The sequence below is a fragment of the Anser cygnoides genome, chromosome 16 (assembly GCF_040182565.1).
Source record: "Anser cygnoides isolate HZ-2024a breed goose chromosome 16, Taihu_goose_T2T_genome, whole genome shotgun sequence".
Classification (NCBI taxonomy): domain Eukaryota; kingdom Metazoa; phylum Chordata; class Aves; order Anseriformes; family Anatidae; genus Anser; species Anser cygnoides.
Window position 1 is genome coordinate 3739396 of NC_089888.1, and position 16593 is coordinate 3755988.

Genomic DNA, 16593 nt, shown 5'->3' on the forward strand with positions numbered 1-16593 from the left:
GCCTGAACCAGAGGAGAATCTGACTGTCTTAGCTCACAGCCATGTTGTGAGAGTTCAGAGGCTTTCACCATGAGGAAAGATTTAAAACCACAACAACCAGAAGAGAAGACACAGTAACAGTCTAGAGTTATAGTATCGCTTTTTCCTCTCCCCTTTTATTTTCTTTCTGCCTCCTCTGACATGGCTCATTTGTTTTATTCAAAAACACCCCATTAAGTTAAACAGGGCCTGTTTTATACACTGGAAAATAGCTCCATATGGTTAAAATTCTAATTTCAATCTTTTGGTTTGAGTATACACTATTCTAAAAGACTCTTTTAGACTACTTTCCACGTCAACATCTGGTTTACCGTCAGGCAGTTCCCCATCTAAACAAATTCAACAGGAAGGAAGGAAAGAAAGAGTTGATTTTCTTAAGATGAACAAAATCTTATTATTTAAAAGAAGTCAAAATATAAGCCTGCACCGTGACGGAATCCAGAGCTAAAACCAAGGCCTGTTGTTGCTCTAGATTCCTCTCGTGAATATTTAAAAGAAAGTTCAGGCCTCTTAAACAGAGGCTAATCACTCTTAACTTTAGTTTATCATTTTCATTTTGAACAAGCAACCAGGGTCTGCAAGATTTCTGTTGATACTGGGCAACCCAACAGTCCTCTGCATTTCACATTTTTCATTTAACACTAAGGCTTGGGAGTAACGTGTCTGACCTGGCCTACACATGATGAAAACCCCACAAGTCTCCAGACCCCTTTGTTGTCAAGGCTGTCTGCATCACAAACTCTAAAAGGCCACACGACCAACGTAACTGACGTAAGCATTCTTTACTCCCTAAAGAATCCTTCGTCTTACCGGCTTCAATTTCTTCTGCTCACCACCTCTCTTTTCATTCTTTTTGTAAGTCTCATATGTAGTGGGATCAGTGCACCATAAGCATTCTGTCCACTTGCCATAGATCACACACAGCTTCTTTTTGCTGCAGAGAGAGCGAAGGAGACTTAGCTTTTGCTTCTTATAAAGCCTAAGATGAGTCATGCAGATTCCAGTCTACATTAAATACACAGCTTCCGACTCTGTTGTCTATTTCTTTGCAAATTTCTTAGAAGCTAGATACCTGATTAATGCAAAGAAAACAATTCACCTTATTCTAGTCTTTCTGCTGTGCGGTCTTGCAGAATGCATCCTCGTGACTTAGGCACATGCTTTTTGCTACTGTTAAAATGAGTGTGGGTGCAGCGAAGCCAGCAGCTTACAATATAGACCCCCAGAGTCACATCACAGCTTCAGGTTTGATTAAGTACTTCCAATAACTGTATTCTCATTCTTTTAAACTGAAGACTGGAACTGTGACTGTGAAACAGTGAAATCAATTGCAACTACTCTGCATATTCCCTGAATACCTTTATTTCAAATGACTGAACTGGAAAATTTTGCCTAATAATGCTTAAAGTGCTTATCCTAGAATCAAGGAGTTTAAAACCAACACCGAGAACAAACGATTGTAATCTGCATTGCTAGCAGCTTTGCAGTCACATCAGTTGTGGTCATCATCATGCCAGCACTAAAGTAATGCCACAGTGCTCAGAAACAGAGAGGACAACAGGCTTTTATCACTTACTTTTTGTCCTGAATGTATCCCTCTACTCTGTGAAGCTCTTTCCCAAACAGTCCACATGGTTTAAAGTTAAGGACACATTTATCTCCAGTACTGTAGAGGAAATAAGCACACACTTAAAGAAGTAAGCCCCTAGATACATTAATAAATTCACTTTTTTTTTCTTTAACTACACCTTATTTTAGCTTTTTCTATGCAAGCACTGTGGATTAATTATTTATATAATTATTTTTATTTAACTATGGTTTATTATTTTATCAGGGCATTTCAAGATACTATAAAAAAAGACAAAAAAGAAAATGTGTGCAGGAAGACAAAACAAGCCTGTGAAAGCCAACTGAAAAAACAACCATGCTTCTGAATTTCATGTATATCTAAAATTAGCCAAAAATGTAAGGAATAAAATGGAATACAGCCTTGCATACTGCTTAACATACACTATAAACACACCACAATTCAGGTTAACATCTGTTTACAACTAACTGGAATTAAATAAAGCTTTACGAATGACCTACACAGGGAATCTCGTTAATGGCATTCGAGAGCCACCTTTAAATTGCACGTCAAAAATTCTGAATTAAATATTTTACAAACACAAAGCAACATTATACTTCAGCATCTGAGATGTACATATGTAAAATACTGTCTCCCAGGGAGGTTTCTGGCCAAGTTCTACGTTAAGCACAAAGCATACAGAGACCATCCCAGTCTTATGTGTGAATGCAAGAGACAGAAACTTAGATCTGATGTGATGAGAAGCATCAAAAGAGCAGCTCTGCTGAATCAAAGCCCTAACCTACTGACAGAAAAACAGGTGCAGAATTAATAGAGTTTTCACAAAATCCTCCCTTCTTACAAGGTCACTCTCTCTTTTATTTTATATAAGGTAAAAAGCTTTTATATAGGCAGTTGGCAGAGCAATTGACACGCATTAAGTTCACATTTTCCTACTCTGCAGTCATTTCTCTGTGCTGCACCCTTAAATTAAGGCATTCTCTATTATTAAAACTAAAATGAGTGGCAAATCACAATCAACAGGTCAATCAACAGGAGGTCTATACTGCAAGCCTCCAACAATTATTCCATTTAATGATTCTGGAGAGTTAAATCTAATTTCTGTCTGCTGTCAATAAGGCTGAACGTGAATAGGTAACTCACAAATGTAAAACCTTTGCAGCCCAGAAGCCATCTAGCTCTTTTCCTTTTATATAATGATGATACTAAGCCCAATCCAATGAATAGCTTACATTTGACAGAAGGTGGAAAAAAAGACTTCGGACCTATAAAGGTCTATGCAGATCTGAGAAAAATCAAAAGTATCTGCTTTGTAACGACAATGCAGCAACCCCTATAAAGCCAGCCCTCAGTTCCATGGTTAGCATTACCTGTGATTTACAATTTCTACTGTTCCATATTGTTCTAGCCACAGTTTACCAATAATTACATTATGTACACAACAGGTTGGATTTGTCCATGTGTAGGCTTCGTTATGTCTGTAAAAAAAAAAAAATAGAAAAATAAATCAGTTTCTTGAGCTTGAGGTGGAATGTAAGCCGGTTTTCAATTCTATTTGTGGCAAAATATTTAGCACTCCCGTGAACAGCCTGCAGTTAACTTCAAAACAGAAAAGAAACAGACTTTTCTTCATAAGCCAACAATGCGCTGTATGTAAACATTAGTGCAAGTTAATAAAGTGATACCCCCTTTAGTTTTCTCCCTGTTACATAGTTGAAATAGTCAGTTTTACAGTTGCTGCGCTTTTGATTACAAATTCCAGCTCAGCTTAAAGAGCAGCCCAGGAATTCATCTTCTTCATTTGCGCTTTTAAAGTTATACGTGACGGATAATGCTCAGATGAGAACTGGACTGACAAAGCCTAATATTGTCTTCTATTCAGCTACTGCAGCGGCGTTACAAACTTCTTCCTAAAGCTTTCTCGTAAACCTGTATCATAACCCAGAGAGGATCTTTCATTCCTGAACACGGACGTCTGAGTCCTCCAGCAGAGGTTAGTCACCACCAGACCTGACAAAGGGTTGGTAAAGGCACTCCTTGAGGCTTGGTCAGACTAACCACTTAAGCAATTTTTCATACAAACTGTGGGTGGTAAAGGCTTTTGAACCTGAAGAGTACGACAGGAGTCAGCAACTGCAGAAATGGTTTCCACAAACATGGCATCAGTGTGTGAGGCCTGAAGGTAGGCCTCACCGAAGGCAGGTTTGAGGGGTGAGATTAGTTTTTGTTTAAAATCAGTTGGGACGTGACAGCACTATGTTCAGTCTCAGAAGCACGACGTTTAAATGTTGAAAATATTATTCAATTCCACCCTTTTCCCAAAGATTTACTGAGAAGGAAGAGTCCAAAAAAATGAGGAATGTTCCACTTACTTGTTTTTGTTTTGTAACATTTTGTAAAAAGCTTTGCAACGATGAGTTAACAGATCCTAAACCCTTAAAAAACATTATTGTCAAAGTAGTCAAAACGTTAAGTAACAGGATTCCTTTTATCACTAGCCTGGCAGTATCAAAGCCTCCTATTCTTACGCATCTTTCAATACTGATAAAAGAAATGCAGAAGTTACCTGGTTAGCAATCAACCCATCTTAGAAAAGCTTGCAAACTCTATTTTAGTACCAAAAACACAGAAACAAGTAGCGTCCTCTGTGACAAATGCCTTGTGCTTCTACTTCCATTAAGCATGGAGAGAACACACATATTTAATCTTTCCGCCTGTCAGTTTTCAGCACAGAGAAAAAACAGATCAATGACGTCTGACTATTTTCCACAGCAAACTATCTTCAAGCATACTTTAGAATAATGACTACTCTTCAAGTGGAAAAAAAAACCCTGCATCCCACCAGCCTTAGTGTACATTTTTATTCATGAACTACTTGACAGCAAAATCTTGTGTAGCATAAAATATACCAGAAGACACTCATGCCCTGTGCAGACAAATTGAAACGTTCGTTTGTGCTGGAGAAGCGAGGAAGATGTGTGTTTTCTACCACACCTAAAACAGTTGTTTTTAGCATAAATGCAGTACTTAACAATGACTACAATTTTGCTCAGGCCCCGAATAATTCGCAGACTCCTCAAACCAACAGAGCAGGATGAATCAAAACATTAACAGGCTCAAAATTTGAGCTCAGCTTCTGCTACTAACCTGTGCAAATATTTAAAACAAGTGCTTTAGTTGTTTACACTCCAATTTAAATCTGTACTGTGATTTGATTAGGCAGAGCAAGAACTTTAATAGTCTTCCACATAAGGGCTCTCCCTCCACCGAATATTTTTGTCAAGTCTGCATTCTACATTGAGATTCATAGCTATATTTCTACATTCAGAAGAAATTTCCTCTATTTACAGCACCATTTATATTCAAGACCTGTTCATACTTTTATAAGCTTTGGAAGATTAGATGCCAGCAGCTTGACGAATAAACTGTGCTTTCAAAAGAATCTACAGGAAGAGTCAATGCTTGATGTGGCAGTCAAGTTGCCTCTTTATTGAAACCAAATGTTTAGAAGTTTCATAAGGTATTTCAAAACAACCTCAAAGTCAGGCCTGAGGAAAGCTTTTGGAAAAGCACCTTTAAGCATTCAATTGCAGAATGCTTGTTCTGTGATAGTACATGTTTGTGACCCACTTTGGAAAGCTCCAGAGTCTGTGTGCCACCAGGGCACAAACCAGCTTGTGCAAGGTCGCCTTATTTGAGACATGCTCAGGAATAACCTGGAAGGGTACTCATGGTTTTACTTGGAAAATGATCATACACAGGGAATATTAAACAGATGATAGAAATCCTGACAAGTTCCTTGCATTCACCATCACATAAAGCAGCTACTCCGAAGCAGCAGTTCTTTTCACACAAACATGCACGCAAACAATCAAAACCAACAACGATATTTAAAAGTGAAACGAGTTTGAATAGCCTGGTAATAGAATTTTAGCTCTTTGATTGAATTTTAAGTGCCCTCACAGAACCAGCTTTCAATTGCATTCCATTTTAGGAAATGTTAATTTTCATGGTGGAAAAACTGGGTCAAATTGCAACAGCTACACAAGCATGGCATAATTCCAAAACCAGAGTTCTTAAATTAAGGAGTGAAAAATAACCTGTAAATAATTTTTTACCATCTTTTCAGCAAGAGGTTTTCAGACGCTCATCGACAAAGAGCCAAAAGAAGAATATCACCTACATTTTTATTCAAGTAAGTGTTAAGGATATAAGCATAAAAGGTATTGACTTCTTATACTCACTTTAGAAGTTCCAAAGTAATTGTTCCCCGAGGCTCCGCTTCTATACTCTTTCCCCAGAATTTTAGTTTGGGGTAGATTGATCCATGAAAAATAAAGTCCTTATTGAGGCCTTCAGAATAAAACGCACTAATAGGTGGGTGATGGCTGACTTGCTCAGATATAAACCTAAATCCTAAATCCTCCCTAGCAACAAAAAAAAAAAAAGAACATTAACCCCTAGATCGACCTCTTTTCTTTCCTTTTTTTTATTGTTACAGAATAAAAAAGTAACTTTTTTTTTTTAAAAGGATTTTTAGATTACTCTGAAGGTGAGAGTTTCCCTTTTCTAGTTCCATGACACTTTCACAATTAATAAAATGAAAGCAATTATACACTTAATACTTTTTCCCCTTTAAACACTTCTTTATACAAAGAAACAATTCCCATTCAAACACCTAAGTGGCTTTCTACCCAGAAAGGCTTTTCAAGAATTTTAACTGAAATAACTCTTGAAAACAGTGAAACTGCTTGGGCAGCAGTAGAAGATCTACCTGGAAATTGATTTCTCCACCATATCACTCATTTAAGCACACCGAAAGTCTCCCAGACTAACTCCTCTATCTGACACGATCAGCAAAACATGCTTTAAATTAGTGTATAGTCTCTGGTCAAGTGTCTTTGGTAGAAGAACTTAGACCATTTTTTCTCCGAATAATTCAAAGAATATGTAAACACAAAATTATCAGCTTTTATGAAACTTCTTAAATATTTAGAATTAGTTTGGGGAAAACAATTTTAGCTTTAATCAGAAATATATGTTTGTAGATTTTTATTTATTTCCCTGAATAAACACCTAAACTAGTACGAGAGTGTGCTCACACAAATAGCCTCAGCTCCCACTTTAATTATTACCTGGTTAATTCATAGGTTTCTCCTAACAGTGGGTTAAATGGTTTGCCAGTTCTCTCCCACTGAGAAGCTACAGCAGAAACTGCAAAAGCAGCTACAGCCTATAAGCAAATAAGAACACATTGTTATGAGAAAAGTATATTATATTAAACTCATAATTTTAATGTATTTGTTGCATATTGCAGGATTTTATTATTCGCACCAAAAGAAAACTCTATATATTGCTTAAGGCCAAAACCTTGGTCAGGCAAGCATCATTTCTAACATGGATGAGGTTTCTTGAATCTTAGCAGATACAAATGAACGTTAGAGTCTCTTGCAGGCTGATAAGTAGGGATATGTACTACACACACAAAAACAGAGTACAAGAAGTACATTTCAATTTCACTCATGTAAAACAGAGCTGTAAGCAAGACCAGTATGCCCTAACGCACACAGGCCTGGTATCACAATATTCATTCAGTTCCTTGTTGTGAGGCTAGTACTACAGAATCAGGGATTATACATAACCGTAGAATAAAAAACAGTTACTGGAACAACAGAACAACAGCCAGTCTGGAGAAGAAGAATGGCGAAGTTTGTCTCTGTCACAACAATTTTTCATCCAGTAACTTAAAAATCATGGAGCCACTGAACAAATCAACTTAAAATGATTTAAAGCCAAGATCTCATTTTCACAACAAATAAAGACATAAGAGGAGCCACAGTTAAAGCAGTCCTGAAAAGGTTAGGGCCTTGTTCTTATGATAGCACCAGAGAAAAATGCACTCAAGTGAATGTTTTTTTAGAAAATGAAAGACGACTGGGAGAGCGCAACTTGTGAACTAAATAGAAGCTGGTAGCTGGTACTTACCTGCATTCTTTCCAAGGGGTCTGCATGACTACAAGCCTTATTAATGAGGTATATATGTTCCATATATTCTGTTATCCGCTGAAGGAAACTCAATGGCTCGTTGAACACAATGGGCATTGTAATCTTAGACAATTCCTAGGTAACAAAAGGATACATTAGTTTCTTAGACACAATAGTAAGTTATCAACTGAGAAGAATTTTGAAAAGTTGTGGATTAGTTTAGTTCATAGAATCATTCGGGTTGGAAAAGACCTTTAAGATCATCTGGTCTAACCTTTAGGCAGCACTGACAAGTGCACCACTACACCATGCTACTGAGTTCTGCATCTACAAATGTCGGCGTAGCATTCTTCAAAAGGCATTCCACAAGGCTGTAGCAGAACTCTAACTGCTATAGCTGAAAGGGGTTAAAAGCACTGCAGAAACTTAGCAGCAACCTGAAAGAATAAAAAACCTTCAAAAACTGATCCAGCTAACCCAGTGAATTCAAGAAAAATGTTACCTTCCGTTCTGCTTTCTACTTAAAACAGAAGAGGTTTAAATTTATGTAGATAGCAGCACTGACGTGTCAACCAGCTCATTAAAGGTATTTAAGTACCCCACATTCCTTTGAAAATCTCACATACCTATTTGCATAAAATCTAACTATTTTAGATTACTGCAGGAAGCACAAATTCTTTTTTAAAAGGAACAGTTATATAAAGAATACTATTTGAAGCGCTCTAACAAATTTTGGGGGCTTTATTAAATCCACCTGTTCCTTGCGTCAGTATGTTTCTCATTTCACATGTGCATACAAGACAGACACAGAGTTCACACAGAGATTTCAAGCTCCCCAGGTCTTATACCATATCCAAGCAAATCTGGTTGGTTGTTAAAAAGTTGCACTCATGACTGAGCACTTCAGTCACTTACAGCTTACAACTCAGGGGAAGGGAGAATGCCAGCAGATAGGAATAAAACATTTTCCTCACGTTGTCACAGGCAGTAAGGAAAAGTGACTCCAAACTAACTTGATTTGGTCCAAGCAAATCATTCTAGTAGATGTGTACTCATCCTAACAAAAGGAGTTTTAACAGTGCATTCCTCTCTCTTAGAGGACATAAGGTAAGCTGGCAGAAGGGCTCACTGTTGCATTCACATGGTACTGCACTGGCAGCCCTAGAGAAGATACGAATGTAATTGCTTAATGCTTCCAAAAAGCATCCGTGGCAGCAAGACGTTCAGTGTAGAACACCGAGAACTACATTCTTAATGACTTCAGTCCAGTTCTTACAGGACAGCGTTAGAAATGCCAAACCATATGCTCCAACAGCTAAAGCAAGTAAGGCAATAGAGTTGCAGTTTCTTACAGGAAAAACGCAAAAGGTACCAGGTACATTCTGTAGGCAAGTTTTAAGCAGTACAGTTAATGAGCTTAAATTAGGAGTCTTAACATCAGCATATTTCATCTAGGCTAACTTACCAGTCCAATGCATTTTTTTAATATGCTCCACACACTAAAATCACTCCTAGAAAACATTGGGGCAGGTAATGATGTCCTGTAATTGGAAAAAAGAACTGTCACCATAAGCCCCTTAAACAACAAGATATTTTAATGTACAGGGACTCAAGTACTTAAGAAAGAAAGCAAAGCATTAACCCACAGTTGACACAGGAAGCAGGCAGGTGAAATGTGTTCAGTTCCAGAGAATAACCTCTTCCAATGGTGAGAACAGCAATGCCCCAAAAGGTCACGAGCCAGCACATACTCATCTCACATTTATTAGGCAGTACTGTGTGCTTACCTGTGTCTCTTAATTCCATTTTCTTGAATCTCTGTCTCTCCGTTATGCTTTTCAGTCCTATTGCTTTGGTGCGGATCTAGATCGAGCATTTCTGTGACTTTGTGATTTGCTTCTGAAAAGTCTCCCGAAGAATTGTCAGAATCAAAGCCTGTAGAAAAACACAAAGCGGTAATTTCCTTAGGAACATTATTACGCCACAGAGTGCCACTCACATTTTACAACTCTTGCAGCGTAAGTACACTTATACCAGGTTATTTTATTTTAAAAAACATCAGAGTGAAGAACCTTTATTAAGTGACCGAATTTCCAAGAGTATTTAGAGTGAAGTATTGCATAAGGATCAGGGATTCTCAACCATTTTTTCACACTGCCGAATCGTACAAGTTCTTCAGCAGCTCTTGATCAGACTAGCTGTACTGTCTCTTCTTCAGAGCTGCAGCATGATTGCAATAATTTTGTTTAGGTATGTAGTTTTCCTTAAAGACTTTAAAAAAAATTACTTCGCCTACTCACACAGATAGCAACCAAGGAGCAATAAAGAGGAAAAAATATCCATTTCACAATCCAGCAGCAAACATCCAGACTACTAGAGCAACAGAAACACGGGATATCTAAACTTCTTTGTTTCCTACACCCAATTCCATCCACTTGGGTTGGCAGCTACTGGAAACAGGCTTATAACACACGAAACCATTGTGCATGATGAGCCCTGCTTTCCTGGAAGTGGCTGAACATCTGCCTGCTGATGGGAAGCAGCAAGTTAACTCCTTGCTTTGTTTGCATGCATGGCTGTTGCTTTACCTAGGTAACTGTCTTTATCTCAACCCGTGAGTTCCCACGCTTTTATCTTTCTGATTTTCTTCACGATCCCACCCAGGGAGGGTGGGCGACCAGCCGTGTGCACGCTGAGAAACAAAAAGCTACATTTTTTTTTTTAGGGATAAAAACAGTAACATCCAAAACTGGAAAAAGGAAGTACCACTGATATGATCTTATTTGGTAAACAGCAGTTATAAAGGGTGATGTAAGGTATTAAACCCTCTCCTACATTTTGATGTCACAAGCGTGTAATTATACAGCAATAACCCCACCTTAAAAGGTCGCAGTACATAATTGGAAAGTATGATAGTTATAGATACTCAGGTTATGAAAATGAAGATTACCCTGAAACACCTGTCTTTAAAAAAAATAAAAAAAACATGCCTCTCTTCAGCCAACCCACAACAAAACAATATTTATCATTTTTAAATGGCATTTCTAACCACACACTAGCTTTTTTGGAACCTGTTATTGTACAAGGAGATGGAAAAGGCAAATACTATAGGCTGTAAGGAAATAACTTTGACTGATGAAGTGGGGGGGAAAACGAGAGCTTTCAGGCACACATGCCCTCAGCCAGAAGGCTGATCAAGTGCACACAACATACGGAACTGCATCACATTTAATGGGCATTTCAATTAGTTGAGAGTCTAGTGTTTAACTGTGCTTTCAGTCTTCGCTAACAGCCAGCTTGTCTGCTACAAGCCCAAACAGAAAGTTTTAAAAGCTGTTTCTCGATGAAGCTCTAAATATTACCATTCTGAGAACTACCCAGGTGACATTTTTCACATAGGAAATACTGATTTAAAATAAAAACACTTTACTGAACCATTCTGTTATAGTTTCAGTAACTTCCAGAAGTCTTTCTCCAGCTGCTATTAAAGCCTTGAACTTGTAAAACCGAGTTTTAGCTTTAGTACAGGCTAGTTTTTGTAGTGAAAGGCCACTAGGAGCGAAGAGAAAAGCGGGGATTTAAAAGGGGGACAGGGAATCGCACACAGAAATACAGTTTCAAAACTTAACATAATCAAAAGCCCCAACTTACAGGCGGTAAGGGTCAAACAAAGCTTTTAAAAAATCTTACATTTCCAAAGTCAGATATCTAAGCTGGTTGACAGCATTAATCTACTTCAAGAGCTTAAAGAAAAAGGACTTGCCGGTAACTCTAAGTTTCATGGTCTTCTTCTTCCCCATCCTGCAAATGAAACAAGTCCCCTGAGCCTACGTTACACATCCACCTGGGAGGGCGCGGAGGCACGGCACTGAGTCACTGCGGCAGCCACACATTCAGCAGCTTCCTCACATACTAATTAAGCGCTGTCACTCAAGACGGAAAGAGAATCAAAACAGCACAGTACTGGGAGCCCTCAGACCTGAAAAGGGTATAAAGAGTAGGGAGAAATATGCTGGAAGTGTACGTGGCAAGGAAAAGGGGAGGTAACTTTTCCCCTGCCAGAAGTTGCCAGGGTTGGGTTTTGGTTTTCAACCCAAGCCTTCGCCACCCGCAGCCGTGTCACGCTGCTTCCAACAGGAGGCAGGCTGGGCTTCCACAAGGCTTGCAGTACTTAAAAACTGTGGCAGAATCTGCTGATTTAATACAAACACTGTGAAAATATATACATTTGGCAGCAGGTACCTCACTTCTTGCTCCCCAAGAGAAAGTGAGAGTTTACAGCGAACAAGAGCCAAGCGGTAGGAAACAGAAGGGCAACACGCTCACAGATGCTCGGGGCCAGATGAACCTCGCAGACACAGAACAGATTTCCCTGGAACTGCAGGTCATTTAAAAAAAATAAATGAAATTATTAGCCAAACATTTTGCTGTTCCATTGCAATCCTTCCACAAAATACCTTGGCAAAGAGAGATCTGGCAGAATTAATAAAAGATACAGGTCCGACCCAGCAGAAGCTGATGGCACACAGTCTGTAACAAGTTTATAATGAGATTAATAATCCCCAAGTGACATAGGCCAGAGGCAAGCGATCAAAGCTGTGCGCTCCCTGTCTGGCAGAAGATTTCGAAGAATCTGCATTCCTCCAGGAACGTACCGGTTTGCCTGCTCCAGTCTCAGAGCAGACTGCCTCCTGTATCTGAGAAAAAGCAGACGCCGTGCTGCCAAGAACTAACTGACCTTGCAGGTAACATTTTCAAGATTCCCACGGCAAGTACTCATTGCTGAAGTAAGATGCCACGTGCCCAGCTAATCGGCAATGACAGTCACCTCCGAATGCGAGGAAACTTCACTACGGAAACTCTCTCCATCAGTCACAAACCTGACTCACCACCTCTACAACACGGCCCGTCCTGGACGTTTACGAGTGTGCTCATCACCCAGCCAGGGTCACACCAGCCGCCAGGAGGGTGACTCGCAGCCACGCAGCACAGAAATCCATCCCATGAGCGTGACTTCTCGTTGTGATGGGGACAGCATCAGAAGCAGGAAGCTTCTCAGCCTACGAGATGAAATCCATCACAACAGAAACCAGGTGTCTCCTTAGGAGAGGTTTACATTCTAGAAGTAGTTATCATGAAGGAATAACTAGAAGTTACAAAATAACTAGAAGAGTTGTGGTTTCCTCAAGGAGTCAATTCGTGTTTTAGAGAGCACACTACAAGGGCTGCTGCTAAGACTGCTGCAGATTTCCAAAGCACAACTTCTGATGGAGTTCCGCTGCCCTGCTAAGCCTGGTTTGCTATTTATAGGGCAGAAACCACAGAATCCCAATCACTAAAACCAGGGAACCTGCGGGAACACATTGCAAGTCCCACCGGGGAATGCAGGGCCCAGGACTCTGGGGGAGGAAGTGGAGAAGAGCACGGGGTACACACTGTTTTCATCTCCGCATGGAGGTGAGGCACAGCTGGAGAATGTGCTTGTTCCTGGTAGCCACGTCCCAGGCACACACTTAGAGGAAAACAAGTACACGTCTAACGCTGGCTTCTGCCCATCTACTGATCTGACTTAAATGATGGAGAATATTCCTGGAAGGAACAGACTGAGGAGTCTGCCAATGGCATTTCAGTTTTTTTAATCAAAATTCACAACCCCAAATCCTGAAGTTCTCACTGTGGAACTGAAAACCTTACCTTGACTCAGAAAGGACCTCAGTTATGAACTTGATCTCCTGGGTGTACTAGGTCTGCACCTAGCAAGTCCAGACCATCCAAAAACTAAAAGAATAAGCAGGCACAATCAGGACCCATTAGAACCTAAAGAATCCAACACAGCACTGCCTGAAAGACACAGTCCATAGAATTAACAGGAGTAAAGAGTTGCTACAGGCACCAGCAGCTGGGAACACGAACACAGAAAGATGTAGTCAGAGCTGTTCTTAGCATCACACTTATGTATGACTTGGACAAGGCATAGCTACAAACGACTAGGTCTGGATTTCATTACGTTTGTGCAAGTAATCCATCAAACTGTCAGTGACTTCTAAAGCACCTAGCCGGAGGAAGAGATTGAACACCTGTCTTTAAAGACAGTATCGAGGGAGGAGGAATCTGCAACAAACTTCTCTGAACTGAGCACTCCTGGTAAACCAAACACCTGTGGGGCACGCTCAAGGGCAACATACACTAGGGAAAAAGTTCAACCTCATTTAGTTCCTGGAGCAGCTGCTGCAGACCAACACTCTCCGTCAGAAGAGGGCTGTGCTGAGAGCACATCAAGACATCTGATTTTCTTTTGCTTTGAAGCTTCTCTCCTCCCATCACGTGTCGCCTAGTAGAAGAACAAGCTCCGGACAGGACAAGGAGCGCTCTCAGAACTGACGCGTTACAGATGCGAGATGACTCGTGAGCGGAGCCAGCAAGGCACAAGAACATCTCATGTACAACAGCTCAGAAGTCATTACCTCCTTCAGCACTTGTAGGGCAAATCAACATTTTGGAGTTGAGGAAGGAGGGAAAAGATGAAAGAAAAGAAAATTCAACTGCTCAAACGCAAACGACTCCAACACCGAGGGCTGTGTGTTTCTGCAGCAGGAAACACAGGAACGCATCAACATCTGTGGCAAGCCACAGAATCCATGCTTAGATGCTCACTTCTGTTCAGCTTTTCAAATTAAGTAATTTCTAGGTCATTCATGGCTGTGGACCTGAAATCCTGGAATTACAAGATCACCAAAGATGCACTGGAACCGTCCATAGTATTTTCAAGATTTTCACAGCATGCTTCACAGATTTTACAGAGGAATTTGGAGTACTAGCCCCATCACTCCTAGCTAGCATCAACACAATCCAAACATCCCTCTCTTCCCCCTGACATAACTGTGACAAGTCCTGTACAGCCTGCTGTCGGTCACACTGGTGACCCAGCTCCCTCTGTTTGTTCCTTCATAGGCCTCTTCAACCGACCATGTCTAAGTCACAGCATCTTTGAATGGCTCAGGTTGGAAGGGACCTTACAGATCACCCAGTTCCAACCCCCCACCATCGGCAGAGATGCCACACTCTAGATCAGGTTGCCCAGGGCCTCGTCCAACCTAAGTCCACCTTACCCACTTGGATCTGCCATGCTACTTCCATTCCTTCAGCATTCCCATTATTCTCTGTTCATTCCCTGGCTTTTACATTCAGCACTCACCACTGTCAGCATTTCTCATTTCACTGCTATCACAGGATTTCTAAGGAGACAGTTAAGTGGGAAAGTTACATTGTTCAGGATCTTTGAAAGGGCTTTTTTTTATTAGAATATTTTAAGCATTTTGTTTCACAACTAAAAATATATAGAGCTCTTACAAATAATCATTTATCCTTATTAGTTCAAAGAAAAGTTCTATCTGATACACTGCTTAAGTGTGATGTGATCACCGTTTGCTTTGCTAGAAGCAACACTGGATTGCAAAGACTTCTGGCTCCCTATCTTGAAAGCCACTTTTACAGCAATCTGTAGAAGTGTAGAAAAACATTTCTATTTCAATGCTTTGGAATAAGTTTTCTATTAAAATAAATAAATTATATAACAGTAAAAATAATCTACAGAAGATGCTTCACCTTTCAAAGGGTCTTAAAAGCATTACTTCTCAAGCTGCTATAAAATTACCTGCATTTTACAGAAAATGAAAGCAAGACTCAGGCACTAAAGGACTGTTGTAATGATAAAATAACAGCCAGCATTGAACTTTAAGGAAAAAAGAAAATTAAATAATTTCCACATCTGAGCCTGAACCTGAATTATAATTCTTCCTCTCTTCTTTTCAGAAGAGGGTACTACAAGTTTCACCAGAAACAATTTTATTTTAACCTGTAATGGTAATATATTACTAACACCTCACCACACACGTAATGCAGCTCATGCCTTCCCCCCACACCTTTTTTTTGGTAGTGTGCCCATCACTCACCCGTAACGGCATCATAGAACTCTTCTTCACTATTCATCCTTCAGTGTGAAATCTCTGTACAGCCAGGCCAGCTTCCTCTAATGCATTGTTGAATCTGATTGAGAGATTAAGTATCTGTACGCTGTTGAACTCTTCTTTTGCAAATATCCAGCTGCTTTAGATGATCTGTTTGACAAGACAGGGACAAAGAATTAGCAACGTCTACGCTTCTCGTATGCGCACAGACACACTTGAAAAATACTGATTTTCCTATTTCTTCCACAACAAAAGGAAGTGCACACGCTTGGATTCTTGCATCTGTGGTAAAGAGTCACTTCTGACACCAAAGTCATTCTGAAGATGATTGCTACCTACCACAGGAACAACAGATGTGCTATGCCGTGCTTATTCTCCCTATATGAATAGATTATACTTTATTGTAAAATATACCTTATTTACTGCAAGTCACAGTTCAGGCAAGTACAGCTAGAAGAGGAGAACTGAAGGAAGAAAAGGACAGCTGGCCAAACAAAAATTATTCTCTTCAGCGAGAGGCTAAACCTTACCGCATCCTTAACAAAGAAGTATGGGAACAAGAAAAAAGAACCTTACATCCCCAAATCTCGGTGTTGCATAAAAACGCAGGGCCTCACACACATTACGCAATTGTTATCTAACCACCGTTGCAGAAGTTTTGTCAGGCTGCTGCTACGAACTCCCGAAGGAACGACTGGAGGTTTTTCTCTCGGGAGGGAGAGCGTAAAGAAACTCCCAACTCCTGCTCAGTGAAGTCAAGCACGCTGCAAATAACTTACAGATTTATGAAGCATTCCAGCTCTGCTTTACGGACAGACTAAATTAGATCTATTCCAGATGGTTGGCAATGGTGTAACGCAAGCAGTTTTACTTCACCCACTTTTAGGCAAAGCAGAATAATCAACAAGTTGAGTTTCCACCCTCCCCAATGCTCAGCAGGTACCAAGGACGAGCCAAGCACACCGCGCTGAGGGGCGGCACGGCTTGCTGTCAGTATCTCCTCCAAAACAACCT

The 16593-nt window shown here is 40.1% G+C and overlaps 1 protein-coding gene across 3 annotated transcripts in view; it reads right to left on the minus strand.

Annotated features, from left to right (window-relative positions):
* Positions 1-16593, minus strand: part of OSBPL2 (oxysterol binding protein like 2) — a 36687-nt gene that overhangs the window by 7337 nt on the left and 12757 nt on the right. For all 3 annotated transcript variants that reach the window (XM_066978190.1, XM_013188922.3, XM_066978191.1), the window contains 9 exons: positions 15565-15729; positions 9400-9547; positions 9078-9153; positions 7613-7747; positions 6763-6860; positions 5872-6054; positions 2998-3105; positions 1616-1705; positions 850-973 (listed from right to left, as the gene is read on the minus strand). In XM_066978190.1, the coding sequence (XP_066834291.1) occupies positions 850-973; positions 1616-1705; positions 2998-3105; positions 5872-6054; positions 6763-6860; positions 7613-7747; positions 9078-9153; positions 9400-9547; positions 15565-15601 (999 nt within the window). In that variant the 5' untranslated portion in view covers positions 15602-15729. The remainder of the gene's footprint in view (positions 1-849; positions 974-1615; positions 1706-2997; positions 3106-5871; positions 6055-6762; positions 6861-7612; positions 7748-9077; positions 9154-9399; positions 9548-15564; positions 15730-16593) is intronic.